The sequence below is a fragment of the Falco rusticolus genome, chromosome 6 (assembly GCF_015220075.1).
Source record: "Falco rusticolus isolate bFalRus1 chromosome 6, bFalRus1.pri, whole genome shotgun sequence".
Taxonomy (NCBI): domain Eukaryota; kingdom Metazoa; phylum Chordata; class Aves; order Falconiformes; family Falconidae; genus Falco; species Falco rusticolus.
In genome coordinates this window covers 75,032,418-75,045,628 of record NC_051192.1, presented here as the reverse complement: position 1 = coordinate 75,045,628, position 13,211 = coordinate 75,032,418, and the positions used below count along the sequence as shown (strand labels likewise).

At 36.1% G+C, this 13,211-nt stretch overlaps 1 protein-coding gene across 1 annotated transcript in view; it reads right to left on the bottom strand.

The window, feature by feature from the left end:
• Positions 1 to 13,211, bottom strand: part of PHF3 (PHD finger protein 3) — a 53,652-nt gene that overhangs the window by 5,069 nt on the left and 35,372 nt on the right. Inside the window, 11 exon segments of the mRNA XM_037392965.1 lie at positions 721 to 810; positions 894 to 915; positions 2,195 to 2,225; positions 2,228 to 2,322; positions 3,947 to 4,142; positions 4,646 to 4,778; positions 5,648 to 5,779; positions 8,006 to 8,122; positions 9,156 to 9,312; positions 9,436 to 9,586; positions 12,076 to 12,253. Coding sequence (XP_037248862.1) covers positions 721 to 810; positions 894 to 915; positions 2,195 to 2,225; positions 2,228 to 2,322; positions 3,947 to 4,142; positions 4,646 to 4,778; positions 5,648 to 5,779; positions 8,006 to 8,122; positions 9,156 to 9,312; positions 9,436 to 9,586; positions 12,076 to 12,253 — 1,302 coding nt within the window.

The window sequence follows — 13,211 nt, the reverse complement described above, 5'->3', positions numbered from 1 at the left end:
CCTAATCAGGGGCAGTGGTCAACATGCTGAAGGGCTGGCTGCCACTCAGAGGGACATCAGCAGGTTGAAAAAACGGGCTGACCTTTGTGAAGGGAAGCAAAGGCAAATACAAAATCATGCACCTGGAGACGGAGTCACCCCATGCGCCAGGACGGGCTGGGGGACTGAGTGGCTGGAAAGTAGCTTGGCATAATAGGGCACGGGGGGCCTGCTGGACAAGCTGAATATGGAACAGCAATGCATCTGACTGCATGCTGGGTGTCAGAACTGAAGCAGCCAGCATGCCAAGGGAAATGATTATTCCTGTCTATCCAGCACTTGAGTCAGCATCTGGAGAACACTATGTAACTCTGAGCTCCCCAGCGCAAGGGCGACCTGCATAGGACCACCGAGACGGTTTTGGGTACCCTAACAGTACCAGAATGAAAGGGTAACACTTAAAACATGTGGTGTCCAAACATTCATTATGAATTACTGCCTCAAAGGAATACAAGTATTCTCAAACTGCAAATGACCGGTTAAGGTTAGATAGTAAGAAAATAAATGCCAACAAGCTGCCATCCATCACATTCAATGTAACTGTGAGTCATCCTTAAAGTGTCACGTATTTTGCAGATGTTCCAAAGGAAAGAGGGAAAAAAAAAAAAAAAAAAAAAAAAGATCTTTAGGGTGACTAAGATGTATGTTAAACAGCAAGCCTTCAATATGTAAACCTCTTACCTTGGTCCCTGAAGCTTTGATTTTTTCTACATACTCCCAGACAGTGTGAGGAGATATCCTGCCACCTACTTGAATACTATCAGGCAAATCCTATGAGAAAGGACAACAGAAATCTGAATCCAACATAAAAATTGTGGTACATCCTTCATCCAGTACCTCTTTCACATACTCACAACATACTTAGTTATTTTAGTTCTTAAATTACAGTAGAAACAAATTAATTTAAATTTTGGATATTTAAATTCAGATTTTCAGTGCCAAGTCTATGATCTGTACTAAATCAGGTATCATCCAATACTGTTCATCTATACTTCCCCAAAATTATTTATTTCAGTAACATTAACTGCAAACATAACTGTACTGTGCTCTGGAAACACTCAAGTTTTATCTGTTACATCAAACTGCTATGAGAGCCCCACACCTATTATATAATGAACTTTCAATATCTTAATCATGAGGGGAAAAAATAACCTACACAGGCGTTTATATATAGACATAAATTTGTTCTTGGATACTATTGAGTTCTCTATTGACAAGCAACAAAACAGACTTGCAGAATCCTTTAGGAACACGTAAGGAAAACTAGTTTTTGGAAATAAAGCAGAAATGGTGCATGCCCTGCACTTCACTGAAGATTTACAGCAAAGACAATCACATTAAGAGAAGACCCGAGTCCTTTTAATTAGAAAGCTGATGCACTCTGTGTCACTGGCAAGAAGCAGCACTGAGCTTTATGAGCTCTCTGGTTTTTATTTTATGACACAAAGACAACTATTATAAGCAGTTGCATCCTCTTCCTACCTCTCAGACACTAAAGAGAACACTACATAATCTATTTATTTTTTAAGGGCAATTTAGTCTTACAATGGAAGGTTAGGACCAGAATTGCCACCAGATAGGCAAAAAAATAAACCCTGTTTTGCAAGTTTCTGCTGTAGAAGATGAGAAGACTTCTCACACCATCAACAGAAGCCACCAGTAGACACTTCTCTTCCAAAAACAAAAATTCAAAACAGAGCTACAATTTTCTCACTACTAATTTAGAAAATGGATGTCACCAAGGTGGTTATTTCAGTAACAAATTTTGTCCTATTTTTTCCCTGCTGCTTTATACTACAGAAGATGCTCCATAATAAACAAAAAAGAGTTCAACCTTTATAAAACCAGCTCTGGAAATATGGCTGCTTATCCTCAAGAAACATTTTACACTGTGATGAAAGCAAAACATCTTAAAATATATCAAAGAACTTCCATCCTGATGAGCCATGGGTCCATGTGGAGAAACTGAAAAATACTCATAAAACTCATAGATTGCCTAACCTATGTCTTCTCATAAATACTTTACTCAGTACAACGATCGTGCTTCACTACCCTTCATCATTATACTATTATTAGCATACACATTAAACAAGTTGCTGAAGTTAATAAAGGAATTGTTCATTCTTACAGTAAATATAAATACCTCTGTTAATACTCAAAAGAGCCAGAGACTGGATAAGCCTTAATACAAACTTTGCCACTGAAGGCATATTGATAAAACCCTTCCAGATGAAATTCAGGCGTGCCAGAAAAAGACTTTCACATTCGACGGTACCAGGTTTTCTGACCTAAAAATGACAAACAGGAAAATCACTTTGTTTAGAACATGATACATCAACACAAGATAATGCAAATCATAATTTTTCTTTACAAAAGAAATGACATGTCAAGAATTTTCTTTTTCAGTTAGCTCAGGGTCAATGAAAAGAGATGGCCAGACAACCAAGTTTCTCATCTTCCAAGGGAGTACATACATGTTACAGGAAGGACAGTCAGATAAGCAGCACATTAGTTCACTGCTGTATCTTTTGAGAATGGAGAAGTTATTTAGTCCAAGAGTTATTAAATGCTGCTGAAGCAGACACACAAACACATATAGGTGCTGCAGACCCAGTAAGAACTTCCCCTGCCACGGGGAGGAGGGAGAAGACAACATACTATGGGCTGGCCTATCCTCACCTGCTTTCCTAGCTCCTAGCTTTGTTGCAACACTGTCTGTCCACCACCTAAATACCTGCATCCCCCTTCCCTTCCTCCCATGCCCCACGAGCTGGCTCCTCATCTCTTCTCACCCATGCATCACTTCCACAGCTTCTCTGAGCGCCTCCTCCCAATTCCTATATCATCACCTGTACAAAAAAGTGGTTTTCCCCCCTCTTAAAAAAGGCCCCCATTTTGTCAACAAAGCAGCTGCAAAAAATAAGCAGAAAGGCTTAAATAATTTCACAGGAGAGTATTCCTCAACTTGACTGTTTCCTCATGGAAAAGGTTACAGCTGCACTTCAACATTTCCCATCATACTGCCATCAAAACACTCCCAGCACACTATTAGCAGTTTTAAATTAGCTGCCCAGTAGTACCAGGTGTGGTGCTGTTACAGTAATGCAGTAACCTAACATCTACACCTCTGTCTACACTAGAAATTACTACTTTGAATCTTCAGCCAGCTATTCAAAAAAACTAAGTCCACTGTCCTCAGTAAAGGATCACACTGCCCTGATACGGGCAGAATTTCAGCACAAACTCTGGTCAATTTTAAGTAACATTTTTCTGGAAAACCCTTCCTCTAACCAGAAAAACACAGCCTCATAAATTGCAATTCCCTCTTTAGTGGGTAGCAGACTGTGGAAGATAATGGAGAGCTGACACCAAATATGGCAAAACATCAAACAAGGTGCAGTTAAACGTAATTTCTAGAGAAGTATTGCTTTGAGATTTGAAACTAGCCTGATTTGTAATGTAAATGCTCTGTTTAGAGCGATCTCAAATTCCCTAGCTTTATATATACACATATACAAAAACACAAGCATACTCATTCAACTAAAGCACTGTACATACTACATTCCTTAATAACAAAATACATGAAATCTATATCCTGACTTATTTAATACGAACTCACGTGGCTTTTTAGACCATGTTGCACCAGAAAACATAAGGTGGTTTACTCCTCCCCAAAAGAAAATGTGGTAATTAGAAGTTCGTAATCACAACAGCATATATAGTAATATTTATATAAAAGCATAGCATCATTTACTTCAGCAGAGAACCCCATTACTAAGAGGAGGTGTACAACTTCAAGTACACAAATGGATTAATAAAATACCATTAAAAAAATAGCTTTAGTTATAATCGCTTAAAAAGATTAATGTATTTCATTTAAAAATACCGCTTCTACAGTTTATATTACTTTGGGAGAGGTGTGAATGATGATTTTGATGAGTCTTGCTTATCATCTTCCAGTAATTCTGATGCTAAAATACTTGATGTTGAAGAAAGCGCGTCTGCAATGCTCTCTGCTTCATTGTCTGACTGCTTCCGTGCAACTCCAACAGACACTTTCACTTTTTTCGCAGAAAGATCATCAGTAGGTGGAGCCATTCGGCCTGCAAAGAATGAATTGCAATTGTTTTTATTTTTTATTAAAGAAACAAAAGAAGACTTCCTCTGAAGATATGGAAAACCCAACAAAAATACTACATATTGCCACTGAAGCAGGACAGGATAAAGAAATGATACATTTTATAAGTATGTATAAAATGTATAAATTCATATAATTATACAATATTATATCTAAATACTGCCACTGTAATGGGACAGGATAAAGAAATGAGGACTCAACAACAGCACGTGCACCCATTAAAGAGATTTCTTTTTCTGTGGTCTTTTTTTTCTTTTTTAAATAGGAGACAAGTTTATGCAAATAAGCCTATCATTTTACTATTCCCTCTTTTGAAAATTATGAAGTAAAACACTGCTTCTGCATCTTTGTCAGCAAACTAGGGAAAAACACCCATTTATTTATATTCTTGAGGTATACTGAGATTTATGACTGAAAAGCATTATATAAACGTGATTTATTTAATTTTGATGCACTTTTCAAAATTACCTATGCAGATTTTGCAGTTAAGATCGAAGAGATGATTTTTATGTTGACTTGTGGTGTCTGGAGATGCAGATTCATTTACTTCTTTATCTTTTTCAGCTTCCTCTGACTTCTCAAACAACTTCATATTAGGTTCCTAAGAAAAGTCAAACACATTTCAGTTAGCCTCTTTTTCCTCTATTAATATTCCTAATATTGCTATTCATACTGCTTATTTTATGATATTATCTTCCCTTCAGACACGAAACTCTCCCTTCAGCTGCAAACCCTAAAAGGCCATCACAAAGTCCTCACCTGCATTAGAAGAACGCACTGGTATTGCCAAATACTTTGTGTAGGTAAGATATACAGTATTTCTGCTATTGCCAGAATTCATCATACAGTCATGGACACAATGTGGAAAAACTACAAACACCAGCCCCAGAAGCGAAAGTCAGTAAAAATAAAAGTGAACTCAAAAGAGACTTAACTTATAATTATAGATCTGAACAAGAAAATCACAAACAAACCACTTTACAATCATATTATCTATGAACTAAATAGACTGTGTTCATAGAATCATAGAATGGTTTGGGTTGGAAAGGACCTTAAAGATCATCCAGTTGCAACCCCCCTGCCAGGGGCAGGGACACCTTCCACTAGACCAGGTTGCTCCAAACCCCATCCAGCCTGGCCTTGAACGCTGCCAGGGATGGGGCACCCACAGCTTCTCTGGGCAACCTGTTCCACTGACTCACCATCCTCACAGTAAATAATTTCTTCCCAATACCTAATCTAAATCTGTCTCCTTTTAGTTTAAAACCATTACCCCTTGTCCTATCCCTATACACCCTAATAACAAGTCTGTCCCCATCTTTCTTTACTTATTTTAAGTACTGGAAGGACACTATAAAATCTCCCTGGAGCCTTCTCTTCTTAAGGCTGAACCACCCCAGCCATCTCAGCCTGTCTTCACAGAAGAGGTGCTCCAGCATAGCTCCAGTGCTGCCATGTTTTCTTTTCTACCTGAATTTCCATGACTTCCTCTTGTTCTTTTATTGGTGTTTCACTTTCAATTTCTATTTCTCCTTTGTGAGTAATTTTTGTGATGGGTCTTCTTTCAGCTTCCCTCTGTTCCTTCTCAATCATTTCAATTGTCTGTAGAAACAGGAAGTTACATATGTTTACTTCTATACAATAAAATTTGGAAACCCACAAATACAGCAACAGAAAATAGGGTTGCAATTAGGAAATTCTCTGGGGAAAAAAAGAATACATTCTTATTTTGCAGATGTCAAGTAGTTTCATAGAGCAAACACACAAGCAGCCAGTCTAACTTCCCCTACAGTGCAGCAAGTACTTATCAGGCATGTATTTAAACAAGTTTAAAAAGAGCAGAGCCTCAACACTAAATTTAAGACAGGCACTTCTGATTTTCCAAGAGCTAAAGAAGAAAAATGCATCAACTCTGTTCCCGCAATAATAAGGACAATGTAGGACATAAATACATATAGATTTGTATCTTTTGCAATAGCTTGTTTTTTTAGTACATAAAACTAACACTCTACCTCCCAAAAAAATTTAAATGTATTCTTAAAGTAATGGATATGCTAATTCTGATCAGCACTGCGGCTTTGCTCTGTTGCAAAAGGTAAAACATAAACCATTCTCTAAAGATGCTTCTTAAACACACTTCAACTTCTTAACCCAAAAGAGTTTGTGTTGGCTGTCCCAAATACTTTACACGGTGTTTCATAAGGAAACAAGGATTCTATGACTGCTGTTATCTGTCTGCCAAATACTTAACAGTTACTTTTGAACACACTGGGGAAACTTAAAAAAAAGAGTTACTAAGTAGCAGTCTCAAAGACTTGCTTAAATAGGAAAATGAAAAATACAGTCAAGTGATACATTGCGATTTATTTTATATGTCGCATTCAATTTCAAATTCTAGAAATTTAGGACCCTTCAGTAATTCTTGAGCAGCGTAGGCTTTTTGTTTTGAAGCTGTTCCTCACAGCAGTGGAAATTGTTTTGTATGGCCTGTTTTCAGTATTTTATTGATGTTTACAAAAATAAATGTAATAAGGATGTACTACAAAAGATGGGCTTTGGATAGCTACAGAATAAATAAGCCTTCTAGGCCCTCAAAACAACTCTGAGGTAACAGAATAATTCAACAACTATTTTTGCATAAGTACTAGCAAAAAGTTGTCATGATTCATAAACAGGTCTAGTCACAACATGCAAAGAAAAGGAAAAAAAACCCAGGAATAATTACTGTTGCAATGCAAACAGCAGTCTCTACAACAGAATCCCACTGCACTGAATCAGTTATCACTGAACATTATTCCGTTCTGAGCACAGAGAATTCAAGAGAATGAATTTCCATCTATGCTATGTTACACTATCTACTCATTAGTTTTTTTATTGGAAGTCATCTGATATAACACAATTCCTAGTATCATAAAACCCAAATATAAAATGTGTATCAGTTAACACTTCCCAAATTTTGTGCCTTTCAGTTCTATGAAGTGGAATATAATTACCAAAGATTCTGCCAATGTAAATCCAGATTTTGCAAACTAGAAAACTCAATGCTGTAAACCAGTCATTTCTAAGCAGCTACAGTTAACTATCATTGGACTGTCTGCCCAATAAACAGGGTAATATCTATTAAAAAAAGACATTTTCTATAAAAATAATATAGCTGCTCATATTCCTGCTTCTCCCTCTAAACTGTCAACACAGCTATAAATACAATGTGACTTTCTGTTTTAAGAAAAGTAATGCTCAAACTAACCTAATAAATTTCCTACACTTTGTTGGGGTTTTGGTTTGGTTTTTTGGTTTTGGTTTGGATTGGGGTTTGGGTTTTTTTCTTTTTCCCCTTAGACTGCTTTTCAGACTGGCGCATCAGTTTTTCACCTTCAGGTTTACTTCTCGGTGGGTAAATTGTCATGCTCCATCAGTATGTAAGTTATAAATAACACCAATTCAGTTTGGTTTGTCCAAGGAGATCTCTCTTCCTTTTTAAAAAACTGTTGCCTATAAAGCTCCAGCTAGAGCTTTAAAATCTTGTTGGAAGTAAGGACAAAGAAGCCTTCAGCTCTTGAGACAGAAGAATAAAAAATCAAGCAGCAACAAAGTTGCCCAGCAAAGGAAAATGCATTGTTTCCCCCCGTTCAGGAATTTACTATACTACTTTCACTTCTGTCCTAACAACTCCTTTGGGTTTTGAATGCTAAATAAATTATAGAGATCCTCCTGATTAGTCCAAGTTGCTTTGTGCCACATGCATTCTATTCTTTCTACACACACTTAACCTGCAAACAGAAACTAAATATCATTAGGCACTAAACAATGTAAGTTCACAAATCTCACATGTCTATTTTCTCTCTGTCTCCAAGCAGCCAGTTCCTTGGAAGCCAGTTCTTCCGGGCTCATTTTTATTAGATGGTCTGGAGTAACCTCTCCTTTCAGCACTTTCTTAAATAATATCTAGAAGAAAGAAAGGTTAACTATTGCTATCAAGACAACAAAAGCTTGCAGCAGGAAATAAAGCAGAGAAGCAACATACAACATACTCTGTGCAGCTATATGGATCATGTGAGCTTGTAATTATCTCCCACTGCAAGAAGCGGTACTAGGTTTTAAAACGTAAAAAGCTTAATTCCAGAGCTCCATTTATTCTACATAACAAAATGTAACTACATACGCCCTTAATGATCAGATGTATAATTAACTGTTGTTCCAAAGGAGAAAGTGAATTTATGTCTGCTGCAGCAGTAATCACTGGTTGTTTGGTTTTTAAAAAAAAAAAAAATATCCCCTGTACTACAGAGCAGAAAAACTAGTATTAGAGGATGTCTATGCTTCTTGACTGAACTCCTAGGGTTAAAAAAAGCCCACGTAACTTAGCAGTATGAGCAAAGAGAAGGCAGTGACAGAAGTTCATCTGTTCATGTAATTTACCGTTGGCTAATTGTAATAGTAAAATACTACAGACAAAGCAACTTGATCAGAATAACTGATAAAAGGACAAAAGATAGAAGCTGAGGAGGTATGATGTTGAATAATGCGCTCAAAGAAATCAGAAAATAGTGTGAAGATCAAGCTTGAGAACTGTGGTATGAAAAGGCAGAGTGAGACAAGCTACTGGACAGAAACAAGAATGAGTCGAGTAAGCAGCAAAAAGTTATAGGGGGACACAGGGACACCCAACCAGATCAGTGGTAAAAACAAACTAAATGTTAAACTAGGCAAGCTATACCCACTACACTTTGAAACCTCACTATAAAAAGTACACTGGGAGCAAGGAGTTATAGAATTAATGATGGGAGCAAGCAAAAAAGAGAACACAGTGTGCAAGAGGACAAACAACATCAAAGAGATGAGGAAACCTACCCAACCCCCCCAAAAAAAACAAACACGATAAATTGTGAAAGGACTAATAATGTATCTACATAGAAGACTGTTCCTTTGATCTACAGCAAATTAAGGATTCCTGTAAAGCACAACAGACAATACATACATTATTTTTAGGATCTTTCAGATTGAACATTAAACTTCTGTATTTGTTCTTGTACTTCGAGTCAGTGTCCCGAAAAAAAGAAAACAGCTCTCTTTCAATCCTTGTGGCAACTTTTGCTGCTCTCTCCTCAGGAATCTTTAAACTTGAGTCTGTCAATCTGCAAGATAACACAAGAGCAAAAATTACCAAATGCTTCCAAATATTTTTTTTTTTCTCCGCCTCCTGAAACAAAATAATTACAAACACAAATTAATAACTTCATTTAAAAATATATCTTTACCTTTTCATCAGAATGTCCTTAAGAGATTGTTTGACACTTTGTCTTATCTGATCAGCAGAAGGTTTGGAAGCTGGCACAGCTGGCAGGTGTGCTGCACTAATGGATCCTTTCTCATTTTTCTTTTTCTTAATTTCTTGTTTCTCATGAACACCTATCAACACACACAGAGTTAAAAATTGTAAGCTACTCAAGCTACTGCTATAAACTTTTACTGGTGCCTGATGTCATGAAGTTTTATTCTTAAACTGCCAAGAACTGACCTTCAAGAAGGAATGGATTCACAGGGTCGTTGCATTTTCGGTTTTGGGGTTTTTTTCTTTATTTGGTCTGGATTTTATATTATATAGATTAATTCAGAAAAAACTTCCTTAGTACAAACAGGGCTTGTGCCCTTTGACTTAAGGTATTTTCTTCAACATCGAACCAAGATGACCAGTGCCTGCTGTTAGCTGATCTTGGTGTAGGATTTTTTACTATGAATTTTTGTCATAATTAATTTTGATTAATTTTCGATGAATTAACTGAGAAATATACTAGGAAGCATGTATTACAAGCATATTAAACTTTATTTTTAAATTGTTTTTTCATTAAACTTAGCATTTTTCTAACTGTTGGCAATCAAAATTATTTCTCAGCTTCCGATTCAGACAACAGACACCCTTAAACAAGGCTATTGTAAGATTTGTGTCATAAATAATACAATTAATGGAAACTTCTGATCAAATTAAAACCATTTAAGCAAAAAATCCAAATTCCTTCAAACTCATTTCCAGTGTCAAATGAAAGCTCATTTGTCTCAGCATGTGAACAGATCACTAATTTAGAGAACTATCCTTCTATTTATGAAAGCAATGGGAAATAAACAATATTAATTTATTAACTTTTGACTGAAAAAAGAAACAAATTTAAGACTGATAGAGAACTAATGGGTGTTTCACGGTAATAAGAACAATGTCTTTATTACTTTCACCAATAGAATGCAACTTAAAATGTCTTAATACCAGAAACAAAACTGATTACGTTTTCAAGTATCTATAAAAAGATTTTCTTTTCCATTGGGCAGCCTGTGTGGCTGGATCATCATCCTTCTCAGTGTGACTATGATCCCTATCAAAATTGCTGATTTCCCCTTCTTCACCAGCAAGGTGCTAGAGACCCAAGAGAGCAGTTTGCCATTTGCGCTGTGATCTGAAGTATTCATACGCTAGGATTGTTAGGTAAAGCAGCTCTAATAATGCTTCCATTTGCTACATACACATTTTGCTCAACTCCTCCCCAGAAGGATGAAGAACTGGACTAAAACCTTTCAAAAAACGTAGCCTGAGAGGGTCACAGGCAAGGGAAAACCTCCACGTGCCAGTAACATTTTGGCAAAGTTTCAACCATCTGAAAACACAGTCCTGTAACAGGGGAGTCACAGGCGAGATCAGCAATAAACAATGTCACTATGAGCATAACTCAAAACAGTTAACAGATAGACAAATGTGCTACTTAATAATTTGATGTTTATTGTTCTAAATGAGACTGCCAAGCTTCCAGTTTAAAAATTATTTTTAGATTAACTGCTACTCTGAAATCATCACTGTAAAAATCTTTTTTGTGTCTCCTAGCTCAATTAATATATTTTAAAACGATTCAATTACGTCATGGATGCCAAAGACTCATTTCACTCCATGCCATTAGCAAGGATGTCAATTATTTTGTGACTCAGAATTCCAAAGCTGAACAACAAGGCATTTGAAGTCCAAAAGATACCATTCAGTGTAAAATACTTACATTTAGATTTACATTTAACCCTGACATTTTCAATTGTTTTCTTCCACCAGTAAGTTTCTAGAATGCATCAGCATTGGCAAAAGACCAGAAGAGCAGATATATTTATTTTTTTAAGGCAAGAATTCAAACCTGCAGTTTAGGAGTTAAAGACACAGTTCTCACACAAAATCTCACTATCTTTACTGCTGAGGTTTCAGTACCAAATGACAACAATTTTGTATTACTATGATTCTAGAACAATAATGCTTCCAGAAAGGGAGCTGCAGAGCAGACAGAGGTTGCTGGGAGGGGAAATATATCCTGTCAAACTTCTGCATAAAAATCAGTTGAAAATCTGATGGCTCAACATGCAATGTAATGTTCCCCTTTGAAATAAGTTAATACAATTATTTGTCAATTTGTGCAAAAGACATCTGTAAGTCAAAGTGTCCAGGGACATGTTTTAGTGGCAGACTAGAACAGTTAATACTTGGACTTGATGATCTTGAAGGTCTTTTCCAACTCAAATCATTCTATGATTCTATAATTTATATAGCAATGAAAACACTTCTATGTACATTAAGTATTTCATAGTATTTTATGGACGATTATTTCAAAGTTTTCTGCAATGTGAAATAAAGTTTAATACAGAGATGCTGTTGTATACTTTTCCCCCATTCTTGATCATCCTCTACTATTCAAATCTGAAACAATAACACTTCTACACAGGAAATACTTAACTGCTAAATAAAATGTTAAAAAATGAGAAATAAAACTCATAAATATCATCAGAATGTAGTTTAAAAATCTGATACTATAAAGTATGATACTTCAACTGTACATATATGTGAACTGCAGTGTGGAGCACCTCAAAAACCTCACTACCTGATTTTGTAGACTTTTCAACCACACTAGGGGATTCTTTACTGATTTTTTCATTTTTATCTTCAGGGGACCGCCGAGGAATTACAGCAGTTTGTGATCCTTTTCGAGTGGGAACATGTTGCCCTTTTTTAGCATCCGAGTCTCTGGACTCTGACAAGTTCTTCCCATCACCAGATTCCTGAAATAAACATCTACAGGTTAACATGCAACTGAATACTACAATGGACCACTATGTAATTACCACGCATTTTTTCCATTTTTTTTTCAAGTATACTGTATAATGTATAATGAATTCCCTAGATGTATGCACCATTATACAGTATTTTCTAAAAAGTTACTAACAATATCCCAAATCACTGCCAAGTACTGCTTAACAATCTCTTTGAAATATCAGCAGAAAACGTATCACAGGCGATTTCCAGTTAAGCTCTATGTTGAAAACAACTATGTTTTCAGTTATTTTAGAAGGTCAGGGATACCAACAATCATCCCTTAACCAGTTTTAGCTAAGCATCCACAGGAAGTCACTTGCGTTTAGGAAGCACATGTAAACTAAAATTAAACAGAGTAGCTTACATGTCAGAATTATGCTACTACTATTCAGAAATAAGACAAAAAGTATTACTGGTTAAGTTATGATGAACATGATGCTATATACTAAAAGGCTATAAAGAATTGTAATAAAAATATCTCACTGCTCTTGTAAATTACCCTTTAGTTAGTAAACTGAGATACAAAGAGAGTAGAAAGGCCCCAATTAAAATGTTAGGCATCTTTTTCTATGTATGATCTTAAGTTAAAACAATCAAAACTAAAATATTGTTCTCATATTGTTTTACAGATATGTAAAAGATCTGTGGTTTATATCACACAGCAAATTGGCAGATGTCCTGTAAAAGCGTTTAGAAATCTGGAAGAAAAATGCAAGTTCTTCACCATTTCTATATACATCTATATATATAGGTGTATATACACACACGCATAACCCTGCTCAATGTAAGAGGAGTTTAGCAATATCATCTCAAAAGAGTCAAATGTTAGAAAATGAACAATGGAAATAATGGAGAAGTTTTAAATTGGATTCACAAAAATGTTTGAAACGTGGTATTTTAAATGGCAGGGAGTTCAGAGGAAAC